Raw genomic sequence first — 22,443 nt, 5'->3', positions numbered from 1 at the left:
ACATATTTATGCAAGAGAGGTTCAAATTCAAACCTTCAAAATAAGAACGACGAACAAATCAAATGACTAGTATACATGGTGAAAAGTTACTTGTTACCCTTTTGACCAAGAGAAAGAGGGAGCAATAATAGTTAGTATCCTCATAGCTTTCCCGAAATACAAGTCTTTCCATAGATTGAACCAACAAGAGAAGCATGTCCATGAAAAAAGTCTACATAAGTTTTTAGGTCTCAGATCTCAAACCATAGAAAAATTTTCGACCAAATGCACCAAACGCTTCACAAAATGTAATCCTTCTCTACTGTTCCCTCTTTACTCCATGGTCTTGAAACCTCACGTTTGAAGGTAAGGCTCTGGAATCAACTTCAAAAAGCTCTTTCAAATCCCCGTTTACTACCTTGGTTACTCGAGTAGCAGGAATCTGATGTGAGAATCTGAGCATTTTTGACTTGGGGATTGTAAATGTCACTTCCAACCCATCCTCAACGTCCCAATCAGGATGCCTACTCTCAGCTGCTCTGAAGAATGAATTTTTACCTTCCTCTTCATTAGAAAACAATGCAGGCTCCAAAGCTAAAACCTTATAGTCCAAGGTGTTATCAAGAACTTCCACAATGTCATAGCTGCAGGAACCCATGTCCTTGAACTCCTTGTGACACGTCCAAGATCTGTATATGGCCCAAACATCCCCAGTTTTGGGAAGAATGGTATGTTCAGTTCCATCCATGGAGGTTTGAGGCACTACAAGAAGTGAAACATCATCTGTAGTGAATGCTTCGAAAATTTTAGTCACCATGAAAGTTCCACAACCAACAGGCATTTTCTTGTCTTCCCACTGGATGACATTCGCAGGGAAAGGAGTAGCCTTTAACCGATATACACATATTTTGACTACTGCTTCCTCCTCGAATACTTGAGTAACAGTGATCTTCTGAATCCTACAGTAGTACAGAGGCAAGTCATCTTTGCCACTGTAATATGACCAGATCTGTCCAGTTTGAAAGTCCTTCACCTTACTAGCATTGGAACTTTCACCATCCTCATTCGTCTTTCTACTCGCATCACAACTCAAACCAGGGGAGAGAAAATTACCAGTACGAGATGAAGAAAATGTTGTAGCACCGTCAGAAGAAGTGACATACATCGTCAAACAAAGAAATGATAAGCACTTGAGAAGGCAACTTCTTCTTCTTCTTCTAGGTGTTTCTGCAGAAGATACAATTACATAAATGACCATATGATACTTTAACATTGGTAAAAGAATAGACATCGAGACTTTAATCTATGTTGTATAAGATGAATGAAAAACATATAAATTCTAAGCCCACACAGTTCAAAGTTCAAAAAGGGGCTAAACAAACACAAAATTCGAAGCATCTCAAACCTAGAAGGAAGTAATAAGAACCCTAATCTCATCTAAAGCATAGAATGAGCAATAACCCTAGATTCGGGGACTAATGGAGTTACAGAAATAGACAAACAACAAAACAGAAAGTAGTTACAATCACGGAAGCGATTCCATCAGTTAACGGAACCGGAACAAACCTCAGGCGGCGGCGGCGGAAACTTTTGTCAAGTTTGTGGCTTTGTGCTCCCACGCCCGTTTCAGCTACAGAGACGACCTCTCTGTTTATTAAAGTTGTTTATAAAAACCTCAAAGATCCCGAGGATTATATCCTGCAACAACTTATTTCCGTAGGTTACAATACTAATTCACATCTAGCACAAAAAAATACTTATCAATCACGTTTTTTGTTTTTTGTTTTTCTATAACGGTATCGGTAACAAAATTGGAACTTTGATTATGTTTTTTCTTTTTCTTTTGAAAACTTTGATTACATCTTTCATCAGTAAGAAAGTCTTAAGTAAGTTTCAGGTCTTTAAACCAAAGAACAAACATTTTGACAAAATGCACCAAAAGCTAACAAAAAGTAATACTTCCCTAGTCCCTACTCTTCCCTTGCTTCCTTCGCTCATTCAAACGCTCACGTCTAATGTCTGAAGACAGGGTCATTGAACAAACAGCTCTAGAATCAACTTCAAAAAGCTCTTTCAAATCTCCGTCGATCAACTTAGTTACAGTACTAGGCAAGCAGGAATCTGATGCGAGAATGTGAGCCTTTTCGACTTTGGGATTGTAAATATGACTTCTGATCCATCTTCTTCCCCATCAGTATCACGATGCCTAGTCTCGGTTGCTCTGCAAAATGTTGTTTTGGAACCTTCATTAAAGAGCGACACAGGCTCCAACTCTAAAACCTTATAGTCCAAGGTGTCATCAAGAACTTCCACAATATCATAGTCATAGTATTTCTCCATGAAATTAAACTCATAGTGAGGAGTCCACCATTTGTATATGGCCCAAAGATCGCCAACCTTGGGAAGAATGGTATATTCCTTTCCATCCATGGAAATTTCAGGCAATATCTGCTGCGAAACATCATTAGGAGTAAGTATTTGGATACCTTTCATCGCTAAGAAAGTTCCACAACCAACAGGCATTCTCTTGTCATCCCATTGGACGACATCCTCAGGGAAATGTGTGGCCTTTAACGGACTCATGCGTAGTGTACATACTGCTTGCTGCTCGAATGCTTGAGTTAAAGTGATTTTTTCAATTCTACCGTAGTACCAAGGGAATCTTTCGTAACGCCTATAATAAGACCAAATCTGCCCAGTTTTATAAACTGTTCCCTCAATAGGAAAGCAGAGAGCTTCCGGTTTAGACTTTAAAGCGGTAAGCTCTGCTAATAGATGAAAAGGGATAACTTTCTCTTCCATCAATTCAGGAAATGCAGCTTGGTCCAGCTCGTAAGCGTCTTTTGGCATGCCTTTTCCTTCACTCCCTCTCAGTTTGAAGGAAGAAACCCTGTGGGAGAACCGATATAAACTGTGAGGTAGAACTTGAGATATGTTCGAATCATCTGTTCCCATCGGAAAGAACACACTTGAAAACCCTTTTGCTTTATGCAAGAATGCAACAGATACACCAGCTCCATCAGTGTAATCTGACAAAATCTCAACAAAGTCATAGTCATAGCTGCGGTGAGAATCCGGCTCTGAAGACCAGTTAATGTCCCAGTTCTTGTAAAGCGCCCAAGTTTCGCCTTTTCTTGGGAAAACAGTGAAATGAGCGGAGTTGTTTCCTTCATCGCAATGGATTACATGAGAGAATCTGGAACGATCTTTTGTGTTCTGATTTTGTCCAAGCCTGAACTTACCAACAGAAACAGGCAAGCCTTCTTCAAACCATAGTATCTCGTTCTCATCATCTGGATCTGGCTCAAGATATGTGATCCTAAGCCCGAACGAAGGAACTGAAACTTTTTTGATCTGAGCATACAGTCTAGGCATCCCATCTGCTGTATCATAAAGAGCCCAAGTCTGGCCAACCGCAAAGGTAGCTTCTTCCCTCAGCTTACTAAAGTCATTAAACTTTGGACCAACAGATTCAGAAATCTTTGGTTGTGCTTGTACCGACTCTTCTCTCCTTTCAGTATATCCATCATCATTTGACACCCTTCTATTGTTATGTCCAACACCTCGGGTTAAACTATTACTACTTCCACCATATTCGTTCATTTTTCTCTTCTCACCAACACTCACAACAGCACAAGCTGAAGAAAACGCTGTGTCATCGTCAGAAGAAGCCACTTTCATCAAAGTCTCTGAAACAGCTTTCCTTCCAAGAAGCTCGTTTGAATTTGAATCTATCATCGAACAAAGAAACAATTAGCAATCGAGAGAAGACAACTACCTCATCTAGGGTTCCTGCATAAGATAAAAGTTCAAAAAGGGCTAAACTTTGAAAAACACGAAGTGCCGAAAGTGTGAAGCATCTAAAACCATGAGAAATAAACGCCTAAACTAACCCTCTTTGTATTTCTGTATTTCTGAAACCCTGGGAAATAACGAGAACACCTAAACCTTAGATTTTAATGCGACATATAGAGATACATAAATTAACAATCAACTAACCGAATCGCTCAGATTTCGCAACCAAAGCAAACCACAATCGTCGACAGCGGCGGAGGGCTTTGCCGGGAAAGGGAGAGGCGTTCAAATAGGCCAGTGGGATTTAGGAGTAAAAAGAAAAATATCACACTTTCCCCGAGAATTGGATCAATTTTGTTTGCCGGGAAATTAATTTAGCCCTATTCTCTATTGGCGGGAAAATTATTTAACCATATTCTCTATTTTCAACTTGATCAGACAAAGATAAATTATAAAATTAAGTATAAATAGATTATTTTGTTTTTAATTTGGTGAAGAGTATTTGCGTTTCTGTGTTAAAGAAACAAAACACACAATTGCCAAAACCGTGAGCTCTCCTCTTGGTCTGTATTCTGTAGCTGCAAGGAGAGAGCTTGAGCTATTTCTTGTGATTCTTGGGCGTCGATGCAAGTTGCATATTTTATTTGGGGGTTTTCAAGAAATAGGTAAAAATTATATGTTTTATTTGCATATTGAATCTGTAGCTTTGTAGGTGATAAATCTAACTACACTAATTTGAATGTTGTAGGTGATGAGTATGACTTTGTTGAGGAGGAAGCGAACATTGTTCATGCTTAAGCGTGCATCGGAATCATCATCATCATTTAGTTATGCTTATGTTTATGTATATTAATTTTTATGTTTTATGTTATGTATGACTACTAAGTTTGATTTTTGGATATTTATTTGTATTAATTGTTATGACTACTAAGTTTGATTTTTGGATATTTATTTGTATTAATTGTTATGAAAAGTAATAGTATAGTATAGAAAATTAAAAGTAATAATATAGAAAATAAAAATTTTTGGATAACTTAATATGTTAATCTTTAGATAATCATAATTAAAGTCTCAATAAAAAGTAATAGTATAAAATATAGAATATAAAAATTCATCTTTCAATTCAGATTTTAAGAAGAAAAATAATAAGAATAAAAGTAGGATGTCCATGCGCATGTACATCTGGACATGGTCTTTATTGGACGTGGACACAGTTTAGATCCGTGTCCATTTTGGCCCGTTCAGAAAAAGCCAACAAATAAATCTGTCCGTATGGACACGTCCAATGGGCGGTGGACGGACCGATTGACAGCTCTAGATGCAACCAACTGTACTACATAACATTACACTAAGGCCTAAACTGCTGCTTCATATCCATATATAAAAACATTCTTACATCATACAGAAGAATGTTAAAGATGCTTAACCAAAAAAACAAACCCCGAAAATGTACCAAATGATGTGGAAACCTCATGTAATCAGGAAAAGCTAACCAAAAAAAAAAAAAAAAAGGAATCATTGGCCTCCCTCGCTTTAGTTGCTCACTGGTATTAACTACGGAGAGCAAATGTTATCAGGCAATGCTACTGAATCAACTAATATAAGGTCTTTAATCTCTCCGTATACCTCCTTCTTAACACGGGAAGCAGGAACCTTATGAGAGAATTTGAGCCTTTCCGACTTCGTGATCGTAAATATTGGTTCTGACCCATCAATTTCGTTATACTGATACTCCTTAACTTCCTGAAAGAACTTCTTTTTCCTTTTGAGTAAACGTAAGAGCCTCTTTTTATCTTCATCTTCATCTTCATCTATGTCTTCATATTCAACAGGGCCGTGCTGGCGCTCCAGCAGTTGGACCTTATAATCCAAGGTGTCATCAAGAACTTCAACAATGTCATAGCTGCATAAACCAACCTTGTCTAATTCCCTGTATTGACTCCAGAATCTGTATATGACCCAAACTTCTCCAATCTTGGGCAGAATGGTATATTCATTTCCATCCACAGAGATTTGAGGCACTATCAGTTGTGAAACATCATCTGGACTGATTATTTCAAGAGCTTTTCTCGCGTAGAAAGTTCCACAACCAACAGGCATTTTCTTGTCTTCATATTGGATCACATCTTCAGGGGAACTAGTAGCCTTTAGCCGACTTATGTGTAGTTTATATACTGCCTTCTGCTTCAGTACCTGAGTAAAAGTGATCTTCTGAATCCTACCGTAGTACAGAGGAAACTCCGGATAATCACCGCAAAATGACCAAATCTGGCCAGTTTGAAAAACCTTCCCCTTCCTCGCAAAATAGATAGTTTGAGGTTTAATCTTTCTATCACTCTCACAGTTTGAAGCGCTGGCCTCTACTAATAGATGAGAAGGGACAATTTTCTCTGCTATAGTATCAGGTAATGCAGCTTGGTCCAGCTCGTAAGCATCTTTTGGTATAACTTTTCCTTCCATTCCAGTTAGTTTGAAGGAAGGAATCCTGTGGGAGAAACGATATAAACTGTGAGGTAGAATCTGAGATATGTCTGCATCACCTGTTTCCATTCGAAAGAATACACTCGCAAAGCCTTTTGCTTTATGCAAGAATGCAACAGAGACACCAGCTCCATCATCATAATCTGACAAAACCTCGGCAAATTCATACTCATAGCTGCTGTGAGAATCTGGCTCTGACGACCACTTAATGTCCCAGTTCTTGTAAAGCGCCCAAGTTTCGCCTTGTCTTGGAAAAACAGTGAAATGAGCAGAGTTGCTTCCTTCATTGCAGTGGATAAGATGAGAGAATTTGAAACGATCTTTCGTGTTCTGACTTTGTCCAAGCCTGAACTTACCAACAGAAACCGGCAAGCCTTCTTCAAACCATAGTATCTCTTTCTCATCATCTGGATCTGGCTCAAGATATGTGATCCTAAGCCTGAACGAAGGAGCTGAAACTTTTCTGATCTGAGCATACAATCTAGGCATCCCATCTGCTGTATCATAAAGAGCCCAGGTCTGACCAACTACAAAGTTCACTTCGTCCCTCAGCTTATCAAAGTTGTTAAACTGTGGACCAACAACTGCAAAGTTCACTTCTCCCTCGCCTGTATCTCCATTATCATTTGACCCGCTGCTACTGTTAGGTAAAGCACTATTGCAAGTTTCACCATATTCACTTCTCTTTCTCTTCTCACCAACACTCACAGCACAAGCCGAAGAAAATGTTCCTTTCATCAAAGTCTTTGAAACAGTTTCCTTCTTAGTAGCTCTTCGAAATGGTCTCAATCATCAAACAAAGGGACAATAAGCATTCGAGTAGACAACTTACCTGCAGAAGATAGAAATTATATATGAACCTCTGATACTTTAACAATGGTAAGATAATACACATAGAGAGAGAGAGAGAGAGAGAGACGTAAATCTATGTTTGAATAAAGATGAATAGCTTAAGTATTGGACAAGCATATAATTCAAAAATCACACAGTGACACAGATCAAGGTTATAAAAAGGGGATAAATCGTCAAATGCTCTGAAAGACAAAAGTGATAAGAACCCTCGTCAATTAAGCCTTTTTTGTAGATCATATAACTCGAATCTCACGAGCCACGATCGGGGAAAATGTGAGAACACCTAAATACTAAATTGAGCAATAACCCTAGGCTTAGGATGCGACATAGAGATACAGAACATACAGATACAATCAACAATTCGATTCGATCAGTTTAGTCAACCAAAACAGACCTCAGTCGTCAGCGGCGAAGGCTACAGCCGGAAAATTGAGAAGTGGATTTGAGTACGGAAGCAGTAGCACCGTCGTGTAGATATCCTACTTTTTCCCCGAGACTAAAATCTTTTGGCGGGGAAACGATTTAGCCCTATTCTCTATTTATCAAATTTTTTATATTAAAAAAATGATTTCCATGTCGACACAGAAAAAAAAAAATGATTTCCATATATTTTTGAGAAACATATGTAGCACAAAAGAAATGACTTGAATAAATTGTTAAAACATTGAGTATAACATCGATTTCACTAGTGAATTTTGTACATGTTATTTTACCGAGATGTTACACTCTCTTACATGATCCGACGATGACCTGCCTGTGTGTGAGTGTGAAGCTTTTTGGCAGTTTAATTCAATTTTGAATTTGATGTGAAGCAGTGAACGGTTGAAATCATGCAAGGGCGCCATTATATGCTCTTTGAGATTACTTACTTTCAAAGTTCAAACGCATATACATGCAAGATAGTTTTAAACCCTCTCATGCTGCTAACGGATCAGATGAGAAATATAAACATTGAGAATGTTCAGTACATTTTCTCATTCTGAAAACCACTGGTTACGCTTTTGAGTTTTGACCAAAAACAAAGTATGAGAGGCATCTATTTTCTCACCTTCTCAAAAGTCAGAATACATGATTTTCCATATATTTCGAACCAATATCAGAAGCAAATGCTTTAAACCAGGGAGAAATTCTATACAAGTACCAGTTCCTAGATCTTAATACAAAGAACAAACCTTTTGACAAACTGAGCACCAAAAGCTTAACAAAAAGTAATCCTTCCCTCACTTCCCCTTTGCTCAATGGTCTTGAAACCTCGAGTTTTTGGGTAATGCTCTATAATTAACTTCAAAAAGCTCTTTCAAATCCCCGTCAATCTCCTTGATTACCCGGGAAGCAGGAATCTGATGTGAGAATCTAAGCATTTCTGATTTGGGGACTGTTAATATCGCTTCTGACCCATTCTTATCGTTGCAATCAGAATGCCTACTCTCAGCTGCTTTGAAGAATGTTTTATCTTCCTCTTCATTAGAAAACAGCACAGGCTCCACCGCTAAAACCTTATAGTCCAAGGTGTCATCAAGAACTTCAACAATGTCATAGTCGCATGAACCCATGTCCTTGAACTCCTTGTCACAAGTCCAGCATCTGTATATGGCCCAAACATCCCCAATCTTGGGAAGAATAGTATATTCATTTCCATCCATGGAGGTGTCAGGCTTTATCTGATGTAAAATATCTTCTGGAGTGAGTATTTCGAAACATTTCCTCACCGAGAAAGTTCCACAACCAACAGGCATTCTCTTGTCCTCCCACGGAATGACATTCCCCGGGAAAGGATTAGCCTTTAACCGACTTACAGATAGTTTAAATTCTGCTTCCTGCTCGAATGCCTGAGTTAAAGTGATCCTCTGAATCCTACAGTAAGATGGGTGCAAGTTATCGAAACTGCTGTAAAATGACCAAATCTGACCTGTTTGAAAAACCTTTCCCTTCATAGGAAAGTTGAGAGCTTCAGGTTTTTCAGGTTTAGACTTAGGCTCCGCTAATAGATGAGAAGGGACAATTTTCTCTTCTATAGTATTTGGTAATGCAGCTTGGTCCAGCTCATAAGCATCTTTTGGTATAACTTGTCCTTCCATTCCAGTTAGTTTGAAGGAAGGTATCCTGTGGGAGAACCGATATAAACTGTGAGGTAGAATCTGAGATATGTCTGCACCCCCAGTTCCCATTCGAAAGAACACACTTACAAAGCCTTTTGCTTTATGCAAGAATGCAACAGATACACCAGCTCCCTCAGTGTAATCTGACAAAATCTCGACAAACTCATACTCAAATTTGCGGTGAGAATCTGGCTCAGAAGACCAGTTTATGTCCCAGTTCTTAAATAGAGCCCAAGTCTCACCTTTTCTTGGGGAGATACTTAAACGACCATAGTCACTTTCTTCATCGTATTTGCATGTGTAGCGGGTTACATGAGAAAATATGGAACGATCTTTTGTGTTCTGACTTTTCCCAAACCTGACCTTACCAACAGAAACAGGCAAGTCTTCTTCAAACCATTGTATCTCTTTCTCATCTTCCGGATCTGGCTCTAGGTATGTGATCCTAAGCCCAAAAGAAGGAGCTGAAACTTTTCTGATATCAGCATACAGTCTAGGCATTCCATCTGCTTTACTATAAAGAGCCCAGGTCTGACCAACCGCAAAGCTTACTTCAGCCCTCAGCTTATCAAAGTCGTTAAACTTTACACCAGCGAATTCAGAAGTCTCTAGTTGTACTGCACCTTCTGAACCTGAATCACATAAACTAGACTTTTCATTTACCTCAAGATCCCCGGAGTTCCCTGCAGCATCTTGGGTTTTATTCAACTTATGATCCGTGGTAATGACATTTGGGAATGTTTCTTCAGAACGAACAACTTCATGGAGCTGCTTCCCCGATCCCGGCTCTTCTCGCCTTCTTACATTCCCATTATCATTGAATACTCTTCTATTGTTGTCCACATCCCTGCCAATAACATCTTCAGATTTGTTTTGATTTTCCGTAGTGCAATTTTCACAACACTCGTTCGTCTTTCTCTTCTCACCAACTATCATAGCACAGCTCAAACATGGAGAACTTTCCTTTCCAGAGACATGTGTGGCTGGATTCTTACTTGGGACTTTATTCTTTTGTTGCAAGGAGAAAGCATGAGCTTTTTCTTGCTGCTTCTTGGATGTCGACGCAAGCAAATCACTCCTAATGTTGTTACACTTTGGACCAGCACATTCAGAAGTCGTTAGTTGTACTGCAACTTCTGAACTTGTATCCAAAAATCCAGAGTTATTATCTACCTTGAGATTCTGAGAGATCCTCATTGCAGGTCGCACCTGAGAATTTCTTTTAATGGTATTTGGCAATGTTTCTTTGCAAATATGAACCTCATAGTGTTCCTTTCCGCTTCCTGACTCCTCTCCTGCATTTCCAATATCATCCGACACTCTTCTACTCCCATCTTCACTTAATTTGACAATAACCTTTTCAGACTTGCTGCGATTTTCAGTATTGCAACTTTCACCATACTCATCCCTCTTTCTCTTCTCACCAACCTTCTCAACACAGCTCAAACCTTGGAAACTTTCCTTTCCAGAGAAATGTGTACCTGGATTCTTACTTGGGACTGTTTTTGGTTGGAGCAAGGAGAAATTCCCTTCAACCGCATTGAACTTCTTCTTGCATATCAGACAATTGAGCCATTTGTTGATATATTTTCTCAGAAAAATAAACTTGTGCTCACAGAAAGGACACATGGTCCAAAAGCTTGGACGAGATCTGAATGGAACTGTTTGAGGTTGAGCTTTTAGAGGCTGAAGCTGGTTCGTGGGTGTTGATTTAGCCAAATTGCTCGTACTAACATGGTTTTGACTCAACCTAGTTTTCTCCATAGTAGGCAGAGTTTTCTGACTTGATATTTTCCCTGGTGGATGGCCTTGAACAGGGGATTCAATCGCAGTGAACTTCATCTTGCAAGACTGACAACTAGTCGGCTTGTTGAGAAAGTCCCGCCTATGTAATCTGTACCTGACGGTACAGAACGGGCACATGGTCCAAAACTTTGGAATGCCACTGGAAGGATCTGGGGACTGAGGTTTCTGCGGCTGAGGCTGTTTCTTGGGTTTCAATGCAACCAAATTGCTCCTAGGCCTAGCAACATGGTTTTGACTTGGTTTAATCTCCGGTGTAGCGCCTATAACAGGGACTTCCTCCCCAATGAATTTGATGTAGCAAGATTGACACCGGCTCGGTTTGTTGAGAAGGCTTCTGTGGGATCTGTACCTAACAGCACAAAATGGACATATAGTCCAAAACATGGGACGGTCACTGCAAGGAGCTTGGGATTCAGCTGTAGTCAAACTCTCTGAAGCATCTTTCTTTATCTGAAGCTCGTCAATGGCAATATCCATCATCTAAAAAAATTTAAAACCAGAGTGAATAAACAACCCTCAAGAAGAGGACTTCCTCCAATTGATTCCTGCAATAGAATAGAGTTCATATAAATAAGGATCTGGCGAGTTTGTGAGTATTCTTTGAAAGCAATTTAAATCAAAAACAAAAGTAATAAGAACCTTAAAGCAAGCGTCTTTACTTTACATTGAGAAATCCAAAATATCACAGTAAGGGAAATACTGGGAGTAAGCATATACCCTTGGATTAGATTAACAAAAACAATGCATTAGATTCAAGTCACGTACCGGTTCACGTAACAGCAGCAACAAAAGCAAATCGCAGTCGTAAGTGGTGGCGGAGACCCTCTTGCCGGAAAAGGGAAAAGACGATTCGTCGTGCTCCTGAGATCAACACGTGAGGCAAATGTAACTAAAGAAAATTAAAAAAATAATATGTTTTTAGCGGCAACATTAGCAATACGCGGGAAACTAATCTGTATTAAGATATTATTATCTGATTGCAAAACAGTGACCAACTTAATTAATGTATATAATATACATATATATATATATATATATATACTAAATACTTCTTTTTTAATATCATGATATAGTTTGTGGTCTTCTGATTTGCAAGTAGAGAAGCTTCTGACCAAACTGCAAATACAGCTATTTCATATATGGAGAACTTACAATGGATCAAGGGAATAGTAAACCATGAAGAACTCTTAGTGGATTTTGCATCATAATCTAAAACCCTTTGGACCAAAAAAACGCAAAAAGTAAACAAAAGATTAATCTTTCGATCCCACTGTGTTGTTTCAGCTCCTGAGTCATAAAATCAAATTAACAGGCAGTGTCTCGATATTAGGTTCATACACCTCTTGCATAGCTCCATGTATCTCTTTTGTTACTTTCAAAGTAGGAACTTGATGCGAGAATCTGAGCAGTTCGGATTTCAGGATTGTGAATCTCACATCGACGCCATCAATCCAGTGTTCTGTAGCAGCCAAATATACTGAACTAGAACCTGCACGGTCAGCTAACTTAAAGCCACCATCAGGTGCCAACAGCAAAACCTTGTATTCATCTTTGTCATCAAGAACTTCAACAAGATCATAAGTCTGGGATTGAAGATCAGAGACCTCAATGTCAGTACTCCAGTTTCTGTAGATAGCCCAGATATCACCACTCTTTGGCATGATACTGTAATTATTTCCATCCCCGGATGAGTCTGGACTTATCTGACGTGAAAATACATCAAGATCGGTGAATATTTCGAGAGATTTTGTTGCTCGGAAGTTCCCACAGCCGATGGGCATGCTCTTGTCAATCCACTGGAGGTTGCCTTTGATTGAAATAGCTTTCAGCCGACCAACATGCAATTTAACTACCGGATCCTGCTCAAATGCCTGGATAAATGTGATTTTCTGAATCTTGCCATAGTACCGGGGCAAGTTATCCTCACCACTGCAAAATGACCAGATTTGGCCAGTTTGAAATGTCCTTCCCTTACTAGCAAAGTGCACGCTTTGCGAATGTGTACTATTCTCGGAGGTTGAGTCTGTAGGCTCTGGTAGTAGATGCAAAGGGACGTCTATCTCTTTGATATTTGCTGGTAAAGCAGCGGGATCCAGCTCATAAGCACCTTGAGGCACACCTTCTGCTTCTTTTCCAGTCGTCTTAAATGATGGAACACAGTGAGAGAATTGATATTCATAGTGACGACAAATGTAAGTCGGAACAATGTCCTTGGTAAAGCGACAGAACAAGCTTAAAAAGCCTTTTGCTTTATGAAGGAATCCAGTAGATGGTTCACTTAGGTCAGTAGACTCTGACACAATTTCGGCAAATGCATACTGATATTTATTGGAAGAACTGGGATCAGCTAACCAGTTTATGTCCCGGTAGTTGTAAGGAGTCTTGCACTGACCCTTAAAGAAAGCCCATGTCTCTCCTTTTCTTGGGTATACATTGAAATTACCTGCGCCATTTCCTTCATTGCAATGAACCACGTGAGAGAACCTTGTGTGATCTTTTATAGTCTCATATTTCCCAAGTTTAAACCTACCAACAGAAACAGGCAAGTCTTTTTCATACCTCTGTATTGGTTCCTCATCATATGGATCAGGCTCAAGCCATGTGACACTAACATCAAAACCAGGAACCGAAACTTTTCTGATCTGAGCATACAATCTAGGCATCCCATCCACTGTATCATAAAGAGCCCAGATCTGACCAACTGTAAAATTGCTTTCTTCCCTCAGCTTATCAAAGTCATTAAAACTTAAAACCTGTTTTGCTCGTTCAGGTTCTTCTCCTGCTTCTTCCTTCTCCAAAGACCTGTTACCATCCATGTTGCTTTGTAGATCAAAAGCCTGTCGCTTGCTAAACACAGACCTCTGAGACTGCTCTCCTCCACCAAAACCAAGATCTTTTATAGCTGTAGTGTCACCAACTATAATAACGTCTTCATGATCGCTGCTGTTTCGACTTTCTCCTTCTCTTCTCACCAATCCTTCCCTCTTTCTCTTCTCACCAGTGTTTGCGGCAGAAGAGAATGTCTGAGGAACAGACTTTTCCATCACAGTTTTACCCTTAAGTGGCTCCTCCAATATGATGTCAACTCGATCAGGGTCAGTCCTTTTCATCAACAACAACGAACAAATAAAGCAGTCAAAACCAAGGAAACTTCAAAATAAGTTGCACAAGACTAACTGCTCTAAGCATTAATTCCTCGCTCATATGTTCAAACATCAACGAAGATAAAATAAAAAAGAGGGAAAACTTTCAAAAATCCTAGACGAAATTTTCCAAAATCGGATGGAGCAACAAAGAATCCTTTTTAAAAACCCCATTTTTAATCATAGTTAGAAACACGTTTGAATAAAAAGAAGTTAAAAAAAATACCTAAAACCCCTCCAAATCCCTAGATATGTATCATGATAGAGAGAAGAGTACCCATATTGTCAAACAGTAAGACAGATACAGCGAGTTTAGTCGGGTAAACAAAAAATAAAGGGAACAAAGCCAAGCAGGGAGCTTACTCTGTTTAAGAAGCCGACGTCGGAGAGAATTGTGGTCCGGTGAAGGTTACGTCGTCTCTACAGGAGAGAGAGAGAGAGAGAGAGAGAGAGAGAGAGAGAACGAACTCAAATCGAAAACTCTTTTTCACTTTACTCTGCCAAATTTACCCTCTTCCCTTTACACGGCGGTAAAAAGCTCTATTGCTTACTAATTTTGGCGGGAAAGTGTTTCGCCCAGAAGAGGATAAATGGGCTAAACGATCACATAGGCCCAAGAAGCCCAGCTAATCATTTTTAATTTCATACGCTATAGCTTCCCATTTTTTCAAATTCTTTTTTCAAAAATATAATAATTATCCTAAATTTGTCCGGTCTTCTTCCTTAGGGTTTGAATTTTGAATTGTCCATCTCCATTAGCTCTCTACCATTTTCCCCCCTCTGTTTCTCTCTCTTCCCAAATCCGTTCAGCAACGGCGATTCTCTTTAGAGCTTTGAGATTTCCGAATCGGATCTCAGGTGAGGTGAAGCTCCGACGATGAATCAGTATCACATCTACGAAGCCATTGGACATGGCAAATGCTCGGTAATTTAGAATCTGCTTTAGCATTTTACCCGAGATTTTTTGTTCGTCGAAGTGTTTCGTTTAGTAACTTTTTGTTCAAATCGGTTCGCAGACTGTGTATAAAGGAAGGAAGAAGAAGACGATCGAGTATTTTGCCTGTAAGAGTGTCGATAAGTCGCGGAAGAACAAGGTTCTGCAAGAGGTAATAATCAGGAGATCTGTCTCTTCCCTTGCCGAATTAGCGATTTAAGCTTGGATTACCTAAGTTTTTTCTACTTTGTGCTTAATTTGCTTGATTTGAAGGAGTTTAGCTCTGGGATTGTGACGGATTCACTCTAGATTTGTCAAATCGATGCTCTTAAGTTTCTATTTCTGTATAATGTTTGCGAATTGGAAAAGTCCGATTGATTTTTCCTGATCTCTGATTTTTGTAAGTTATTTGGGTAAGGATAAATTTGGTACTTATTCACTTCCTTTTCAGGTCAGGATCCTCCATTCGCTGAATCATCCAAATGTACTCAAGTTCTATGCTTGGTAAAACTTACTAACTAATATATAAACAATTATCTGAATCTCTATATTTTTATTTGCTTCTAATTATCGTCTTTTTAATGTCTCAGGTATGAAACTTCTGCTCACATGTGGTTAGTTCTGGAATATTGCGTTGGGGGTGATCTCAGGACGTTATTGCAGCAGGTACCGCTTGTAATTTGGCTATATTGTTGATTATATATATATGGCCACAGGTTATCTGAGAGTCACTTGTTCTGCAGGACTGTAAACTGCCGGAAGAATCAATCTATGGTCTTGCCTATGATCTTGTCATAGCCCTGCTGTAAGATCATTTTTTAAAACCATTTTGCCACGAATTCTAGGTGCATCTGAATAATGTTTTCTCTCATGGACATTTTTTGCCTGAATTTCTCAGATATTTACATTCCAAGGGAATTATATATTGTGATCTGAAACCATCAAACATCTTACTCGATGAAAACGGACATATTAAGGTACGTCTGTTGCTGTGTTTTCTATGCAGGTGTCTAGTTTGTGATGATAGTTTATTTCGTTTTACTGATCTCATATCACTGTCTTGCAGCTATGTGATTTTGGATTGTCAAGGAAGCTAGATGATATTTCTAAATCTCCTTCCACGGTAAACAATTTTGTCCGTCTTTTTTTCTATATAAGCTTTACAGTAATAGTGAATCTATGATCTTAAATGTCACCGGAAACTGCATGTCATTGATACTTATATCTCTTGTGAAATCATTTGCATCAGGGAAAACGTGGTACTCCATATTATATGGCTCCAGAACTATATGAAGATGGGGGGATCCATTCTTTTGCATCTGATTTATGGGCACTTGGCTGTGTGCTATATGAATGTTACACAGGAAGGCCTCCTTTTGTGGCAAGAGAGTTTACCCAGCTTGTGAAATCTATTCATTCAGATCCAACTCCTCCACTCCCTGGAAATGCAAGCCGTTCATTTGTCAATCTCATTGAGTCTCTTCTTATCAAAGACCCAGCTCAAAGAATACAATGGGCAGACCTCTGTGGTCATGCCTTTTGGAAAAGTAAGATAAATTTGATTCAGTTGCCTACTCAGCCTGCTTTTAATGATATGATTGGCATATACACCAAGCCATGCCTTTCCGAGCGTAACGGAGACAGACCAAATAAGACCCCTCCAAAGTATCGGGAAAAGGATCCAAAAGGGGGTACAAAGCAAAATGAGAACTCCAATCAAGGTTCAAAAGGCCATGAGACGCCGCTAAAGGGAACACCTGGTGGTTCTAAAGCTCAAACAAAGCTTCCTAGTAAAATAAATGAGGAAAAGCTTGGAGGTCGTCCTGGTGCTAACAGACAGGTGAATATTTTAAGATTGTCAAGGATAGCAAAGGCAAATCTCCAAAAGGAAAATGAGAAGGAAAACTATAGGAGACCCTTACCTAATAGTAACGAGAATTGTGCTGAAGTGAAGATTGAGAACACTGATATGGAACTTGATTTTGATGAAAACAATGACGATGAGGGACCTGATGAATCAGAACGAACCGAGAACGCCTTGTGTGCACAAGATGAAAGAGTTATGAGCCAAAATGAGAGTCACAGAAGACAAGGAGTTATAAGCAGTAATGTGCAAGATGAAATACCAACCTCAGTTGAAGCAAGAGATTGCCATGAAGAGCAGTCAGAGCCAATGGACGTGTCAGCTGCGCCACCTAGTGCTAGTCCTCTACTTAAAACTCACCGGGGAAGAGAAGTTTCTGGGGTTGCTGTTAATCATGACTCATCTAAAACACCTACTAGCCTCACTGACGTCCTTTGGCATTTATCTGATCTTTCTGTTAGGCCTGTTATGCCCAGCAGAAAATCTGACAAAGAAGCTGTGCCTTCTCTCTCATTCGAAACACCACAGCCTTCTGATTTTGGTAAGATGGGAAAGCAAGAATTAGAACCGCTTAACCATAAGATCATAACAGTTCTAAGTGGGAGCAGTTCTGGCCTGTCAGAAAAACAGAATTTGATCAGATACCTCGAAAAACTGAGTAGCAATGCGGATGCAGCCAACATCCTGACTAATGGGCCAATAATGCTTGTTCTTGTTAAAGTTCTGAGATTATCCAAGACCCCAGCGTTTCGTGTACAAATTGCTTCACTAATTGGTTTGTTAATTCGGCATTCTACTTCAATCGAAGATGACTTGGCAAATTCTGGTATTTTAGACTCTCTTACTAATGGCCTCAGAGACAAGCATGAAAAAGTTAGAAGATTCTCTATGGCAGCTCTAGGTGAATTGCTATTCTATATCTCAACTCAAAATGAGCATAAGGATTTCAAACCAACAGAATCCCCTTCAAAAGAAATCCGGTCTGCGTCGGGTTGGCAGGTCAGCATCTCTGAATTATTACTCTTATATGGTGGATCATTTGTCTTTCAATGTTTCCGGTGTATTTCTAATGGACCAAAAGTCCATTACCAAATTTAAATGGTCTATGACTCTATGTTACCATTTTTCATAGCTAAACAGATTTTTATTTTCTTGAACCAGGTTTCAAATGCCTTGATTTCTCTTGTGTCATCTGTCTTACGAAAAGGAGAAGATGACCTGACGCAGCTCTATGCGTTAAGGACGATAGAAAACATCTGCAGTCAAGGAGCTTATTGGGCTACTCGTTTCTCCAGCCAAGATTTAATTAGTAACCTCTGCTATATCTACAGGGCAACTGGGAAACAGGAAAGCATGAGGCAGACTGCTGGATCATGTTTAGTCCGTCTTGCTCGCTTTAACCCTCCTTGCATCCAGACGGTCGTGGAAAAGCTTTCATTGAAGGAAATAGCTTCATCTTTTGTCAAAGGCAGCGCAAGAGAACAGCAAGTCTGCTTAAATCTTCTGAACATGGCTATGATTGGAAGTCATACATTCACAAGCTTTGGAAGGCATCTCGTGACATTGACAGAGGAGAAAAATCTTTTTCCTAGTTTACTCTCCATCATAGAGCAAGGAACAGAAGTTCTGAGGGGAAAAGCTCTTCTCTTTGTTGCATTTCTCTGCAAAAACAGTAGGCGTTGGCTGACAAATTTCTTCTGCAATGCCAGATTTCTCCCTGTGGTGGACAGATTAGCTAAAGAAAAAGACATTTATGTGCAACAATGTCTTGAGGCATTTGTGAATGTAATCGCCTCCATCATACCGGGGTTGCTGGATACAATAACCAGTGATATCCAACAACTGATGACAGGAAGACGCCATGGACCGGTCTCTCCCCTTAACAGTCGAGCTCCTTTAAAGACCAATGCACACTTGTTCCCTGTGGTTCTTCATCTTCTCGGAAGCTCTTCGTTTAAGAACAAGATGGTAACTTCACAAGTCCTAAGGCAGTTGGCAAATCTTACAAAACTTGTGGAAGCATCATTTCAGGTCAGTATTTGTAGCTTTGCCATCCCTTTTAGATAACTCTTTTAGCTCAAACGAAATGCTCTGTTATTAAATTTAACACTAATGTGATTGGTCAATTGCTCGTCAGCGTTTGAATTCCTTGCCTTCATTATGATGGGATTATTATATGGTTAGTAGTGCTACTCATATGATGGGAATAAGATTTTCATACAGCTAATTCCGGAAACTTCCAACTAAATTACTTTCTTTCCTCTGTTCACTATAGATATACTGTATGTTTAAAATGCTGTAAAGTTTGTAGATACTTATCTCCTCTTTTTTCTAATATATAGATTGTTTAAGTTGCTAAATGCTTTATAGATACTCATCTCTTCTTTTCACTGTCAGATGGTTTAAGATGCTAAAAGCTATATTCATTAGTTGATCATAAAATAATCCTCACGAGTTGGTAACAATTTGCAGGGAAGAGATGACTTCCGTATAACCCTTCTTCAAGTTCTAGAATGCATAGCAGAAGATGCTCCTCTGGTTACACAAAATGCTGAGATTATTATCCGTGAGATTCTCCCGTCTCTGGCTGGAATCTACAATGGGAACAAAGACGGCGATGCTCGGTTTCTCTGTTTGAAGATCTGGTTTGATTCAATGACAATTCTCTTAACCGAGTGCACTGAAATCGAGAAACAAACATCTGAGGATTTGAAGTCAGTATCCAACTCTCATTTCCTCCCTCTCTACCCTGCATTGATCCAAGACGAAGATCCAATCCCAGCTTATGCACAAAAGCTCCTCGTCATGCTCGTTGAGTTTGACTACATCAAAATCTCCAACTTATTGCATCATAATACAGTTTTACAATGCTTTGAGTTTCTTCTTGGAGACTTATCAAGCGCGAATGTGAACAACGTCAAGCTCTGTCTTGCCCTAGCCTCAGCCCCAGAGATGGAAACTAAACTGCTCTCTCAGCTCAAAGTAGTGAGGAGAATAGGAAATCTGTTGGAATTCGTGAATGCTAAAGACATGGAAGATTTTCTTGAACCCACTTTAAGTCTCTGCAGAGCTTTTCTGCTACGGTCACTTGGGAACAAGAAAGGTCTCAGCTCCAACTACACGAAAGAGCCAACACTTTTATCAGAGACATCTTTTACATTCGAGGTCGATCCACAGGAATGTATAAGAGATATTGCTGATTTCGGCAGCAACATTGGCCTATTCTTGCACTTAGCGGCTTTAGATGATGACTCAAGCATCGAAGTTGCAGATGTTGCCTCTGAATGTGTTGTGTTGCTACTTAAAGCGGCTTCGAGAGAAGCCACAACTGGATTTTTAACCAATCTTCCTAAGATCACACCGATTCTTGACTCGTGGCACAGGAAGAAGGGCACGGAGCGACACTCGTTGATTCTGAAAAGGATCTTGCATTGTTTGGGATACGCTTGCAAGCAATATCTATCGCAGGCGATGATTTTGTCGATATCAGGACACGATGTCACTAAGATCAACGCCATAGTCTCTGAGATGAAGAACTCAGATGTGGCTGGTCTTAATAGCGTCGCTTCCCTCGTGGCCATGGAGTTGCAAAGATTGCCTCGTTAAACAAAGGTAACAGTTAAATGATAGTTAATTTTTGTTTTAAATCATTGGTAAGTCTTTCTACATGCTCTGAATCTGGTGTTGTTAAACCAGGGATTAACGACAATAACGTTGAGCTGTAGATGTTCAGTATGATGTACCGAGGTAAACAAACTCAAAAACCATGTGACATTGAGAAACAAGATCTGTTAGTCTCGTTGTAATGTATATTTTTCTCATTTACAATTTTTGTACCACTACAAACTAGTTCAGATTAATATAAGCAACTCTGAATTCTCGAAACTAGTGCATGGTTAATTCAGATTAGACTACTAGTCTGGTAATTACAAAAGATGAAAAAACATACATGCTGATCTTAAAAAGAAAGAGAGAAGTTGCGTTGAGTAAATCCTAGGAGGGTCGTATTCTTAGATGCTGTTGCTTTAATTATTAGAGTACGACTTTTCTGTGTTGATAGCAAAAAATAGTTCAATTATAATATCATGATGTCTGTGTTCTTTTTTTTATATAAAAAAAAACTAAAAAACTAAAAAACTAAAAAGGAATCACAATCAATCCTTGTGGAAAGCCCTTAGCTTTTTTTCAAAAAGAAAACTCTCAAGTCTTCAATTATATCTTCCAAAACCAAATACATGAACCATGAAAATCTCGACATGTGGTTAACGAAAAGAAACCACTTCCCTTGCCACTGAACTGAACCAACTCCAATATTATTGAGTTTCCAACTCAAATGCAGAAATGCTCTTTAGACAATTTAAACTGCACCACTATGGAACTTTACAATTCCTTTTGTGTAACTGTAAGAAGAATCCAGTATACTATGTATTCTCTATAGATCATTCTGTATGTAAAGTAATAGCTATGTTCATTGTATGTAAGTTAGTTAATTTATAAACAAAAATATTGGGAATCTTTGTTCAAAAAAAAAAATATTGGGAATCTAGAAGCAAAACAAAAAAAAAGGAAATAGAAAGTATTCTACTATTGACTATCACATACACAGTGACACAGAGCAACCAAAACAAAACTGCATTCTATATAATTCATTACTATGAAAAAAAAAAACAGATGTGTATTGAAGTTGTGAACAAAAAAATAAAAGTAGCTGATTGGAAATTGAAAATTGATATGTTTGCAAACAAGGTCTTCTTCTCATTAGTCTTTTCCTCCCAAAAAAAATAATTATTATTATTTTAAAAAACAAAGAGTAAAAGCTTCTTTTATATAGAGAGAGAGACATCATCATTACAACTCAAATTGCACTCCGATCAGTAGATCGAGAAAGACACATCCAACCCAAAACCAAAAAAAAAAAGACACACTCAACTTTGATTTTTCTTCATCATTTAAACCAAAAAAAAAAGAAAAAAATGGCTTTCTCATTTCTCAAAACACTTCTCATCATAATCTTCATCTCACTCTCCTCTCCTTGTCTCTCTTCTAATTTTTTGCCATCTTCTCCGACCATCTCTCCCTTCCAACAGCTTTCTCCGGAGATTGCCCCTCTCCTCCCTTCCCCCGGTGACTCTCTTCCTTCTGACGACGGCGGCGGCACTATCCCCTCTTCACCAAGCCCTCCTGATCCCCACACTGATGACGGCTCCTTCCCTGACCCTTTGGCCTTTGCTCCCTTCGCTTCTCCGCCGGTTTCTTCTCCTGCTTCTCAGTCGTCTCATCCTCCCCTTGGAGTTTTTTTACTCCTCACCGTTATCCTTTCCTCCGCCTTAGTGGCGTCGTAACACTACTATAGAGTTCACTTCACTTTTATATATACATTAACGAACGTTTTGGTTTCCACGTGTTTGTCCAAATGTATATCATTCTCCAATAATTTCAAATATTGTTAATTCTTCGTCATTAAGCTCATAACAATATGGTGTTAGACCA

General features: G+C 39.1%; 7 protein-coding genes across 8 annotated transcripts; 2 read left to right on the top strand and 5 right to left on the bottom strand.

The window, feature by feature from the left end:
- Positions 1-125: 125 nt before the first annotated feature.
- Positions 126-1,698, bottom strand: LOC17883666. The gene is made up of 2 exons (XM_006288336.2): positions 1,546-1,698; positions 126-1,206 (listed from the first exon to the last, which is right to left on the bottom strand). The coding sequence occupies exon 2, from the start codon at positions 1,142-1,144 to the stop codon at positions 299-301; it is 846 nt and encodes a 281-aa protein (XP_006288398.1). The 5' UTR covers positions 1,145-1,206; positions 1,546-1,698; the 3' UTR covers positions 126-298.
- An 84-nt stretch (positions 1,699-1,782) lies between these two features.
- Positions 1,783-4,064, bottom strand: LOC17881302. The gene is made up of 2 exons (XM_006289072.2): positions 3,979-4,064; positions 1,783-3,710 (listed from the first exon to the last, which is right to left on the bottom strand). Exon 2 carries the CDS (start codon positions 3,658-3,660, stop codon positions 2,077-2,079), a length of 1,584 nt encoding a protein of 527 aa, XP_006289134.2. The 5' UTR covers positions 3,661-3,710; positions 3,979-4,064; the 3' UTR covers positions 1,783-2,076.
- A 1,077-nt stretch (positions 4,065-5,141) lies between these two features.
- LOC17882636 lies at positions 5,142-7,565 on the bottom strand. Its single transcript, XM_006289581.2, has 2 exons — positions 7,502-7,565; positions 5,142-7,087 (listed from the first exon to the last, which is right to left on the bottom strand). The coding sequence occupies exon 2, from the start codon at positions 6,991-6,993 to the stop codon at positions 5,329-5,331; it is 1,665 nt and encodes a 554-aa protein (XP_006289643.1). The 5' UTR covers positions 6,994-7,087; positions 7,502-7,565; the 3' UTR covers positions 5,142-5,328.
- A 599-nt stretch (positions 7,566-8,164) lies between these two features.
- LOC17883410 lies at positions 8,165-11,860 on the bottom strand. 2 transcript variants are annotated; one of them, XM_023779985.1, is made up of 3 exons: positions 11,778-11,860; positions 10,380-11,557; positions 8,165-10,298 (listed from the first exon to the last, which is right to left on the bottom strand). In XM_023779985.1, exons 2-3 carry the CDS (start codon positions 11,490-11,492, stop codon positions 8,343-8,345), a joined length of 3,069 nt encoding a protein of 1,022 aa, XP_023635753.1. In that variant the 5' UTR covers positions 11,493-11,557; positions 11,778-11,860; the 3' UTR covers positions 8,165-8,342. The 2 variants fall into 2 exon arrangements, with proteins under 2 accessions (XP_023635753.1, XP_006290128.2); XM_006290066.2 differs by having other exon boundaries at positions 8,165-11,557.
- Positions 11,861-12,120: 260 nt separating this feature from the next.
- Positions 12,121-14,552, bottom strand: LOC17881929. Its single transcript, XM_023781108.1, has 3 exons — positions 14,519-14,552; positions 14,382-14,400; positions 12,121-14,114 (listed from the first exon to the last, which is right to left on the bottom strand). The coding sequence occupies exon 3, from the start codon at positions 14,054-14,056 to the stop codon at positions 12,305-12,307; it is 1,752 nt and encodes a 583-aa protein (XP_023636876.1). The 5' UTR covers positions 14,057-14,114; positions 14,382-14,400; positions 14,519-14,552; the 3' UTR covers positions 12,121-12,304.
- A 349-nt stretch (positions 14,553-14,901) lies between these two features.
- Positions 14,902-20,838, top strand: LOC17881638 (serine/threonine-protein kinase RUNKEL). The gene is made up of 11 exons (XM_006286839.2): positions 14,902-15,080; positions 15,172-15,261; positions 15,541-15,593; positions 15,680-15,755; positions 15,833-15,894; positions 15,988-16,066; positions 16,156-16,212; positions 16,339-17,952; positions 18,115-18,984; positions 19,426-20,565; positions 20,650-20,838. The coding sequence occupies exons 1-10, from the start codon at positions 15,033-15,035 to the stop codon at positions 20,557-20,559; spliced, it is 4,083 nt and encodes a 1,360-aa protein (XP_006286901.1). The 5' UTR covers positions 14,902-15,032; the 3' UTR covers positions 20,560-20,565; positions 20,650-20,838.
- Positions 20,839-21,798: 960 nt separating this feature from the next.
- On the top strand, positions 21,799-22,443 carry LOC17884233 (classical arabinogalactan protein 25). Its single transcript, XM_006286339.2, has one exon. It carries the CDS (start codon positions 21,927-21,929, stop codon positions 22,293-22,295), a length of 369 nt encoding a protein of 122 aa, XP_006286401.1. The 5' UTR covers positions 21,799-21,926; the 3' UTR covers positions 22,296-22,443.

This window comes from Capsella rubella, unplaced genomic scaffold (genome assembly GCF_000375325.1).
Source record: "Capsella rubella cultivar Monte Gargano unplaced genomic scaffold, Caprub1_0 scaffold_6, whole genome shotgun sequence".
Taxonomy (NCBI): Eukaryota; Viridiplantae; Streptophyta; class Magnoliopsida; order Brassicales; family Brassicaceae; genus Capsella; species Capsella rubella.
The sequence above is the reverse complement of the archived record's forward strand: the minus strand, read 5'-3'. Positions and strand labels throughout refer to the sequence as shown.

What these genes read in the sequence shown, in the direction of transcription:
- LOC17883666 (XM_006288336.2), bottom strand. Translation starts at nt 1,144, where the DNA reads ATGTATGTCACTTCTTCTGACGGTGCTACAACATTTTCTTCATCTCGT.
- LOC17881302 (XM_006289072.2), bottom strand. Translation starts at nt 3,660, where the DNA reads ATGAAAGTGGCTTCTTCTGACGATGACACAGCGTTTTCTTCAGCTTGT.
- LOC17882636 (XM_006289581.2), bottom strand. Translation starts at nt 6,993, where the DNA reads ATGAAAGGAACATTTTCTTCGGCTTGTGCTGTGAGTGTTGGTGAGAAG.
- LOC17883410 (XM_006290066.2), bottom strand. Translation starts at nt 11,492, where the DNA reads ATGATGGATATTGCCATTGACGAGCTTCAGATAAAGAAAGATGCTTCA.
- LOC17881929 (XM_023781108.1), bottom strand. Translation starts at nt 14,056, where the DNA reads ATGGAAAAGTCTGTTCCTCAGACATTCTCTTCTGCCGCAAACACTGGT.
- LOC17881638 (XM_006286839.2), top strand. Translation starts at nt 15,033, where the DNA reads ATGAATCAGTATCACATCTACGAAGCCATTGGACATGGCAAATGCTCG. An exon ending in AGAACAAGGTTCTGCAAGAG is followed by an intron (nt 15,262 to 15,540) that starts GTAATAATCAGG and finishes CTTCCTTTTCAG; the next exon opens with GTCAGGATCCTCCATTCGCT. An exon ending in TCAGGACGTTATTGCAGCAG is followed by an intron (nt 15,756 to 15,832) that starts GTACCGCTTGTA and finishes CTTGTTCTGCAG; the next exon opens with GACTGTAAACTGCCGGAAGA.
- LOC17884233 (XM_006286339.2), top strand. Translation starts at nt 21,927, where the DNA reads ATGGCTTTCTCATTTCTCAAAACACTTCTCATCATAATCTTCATCTCA.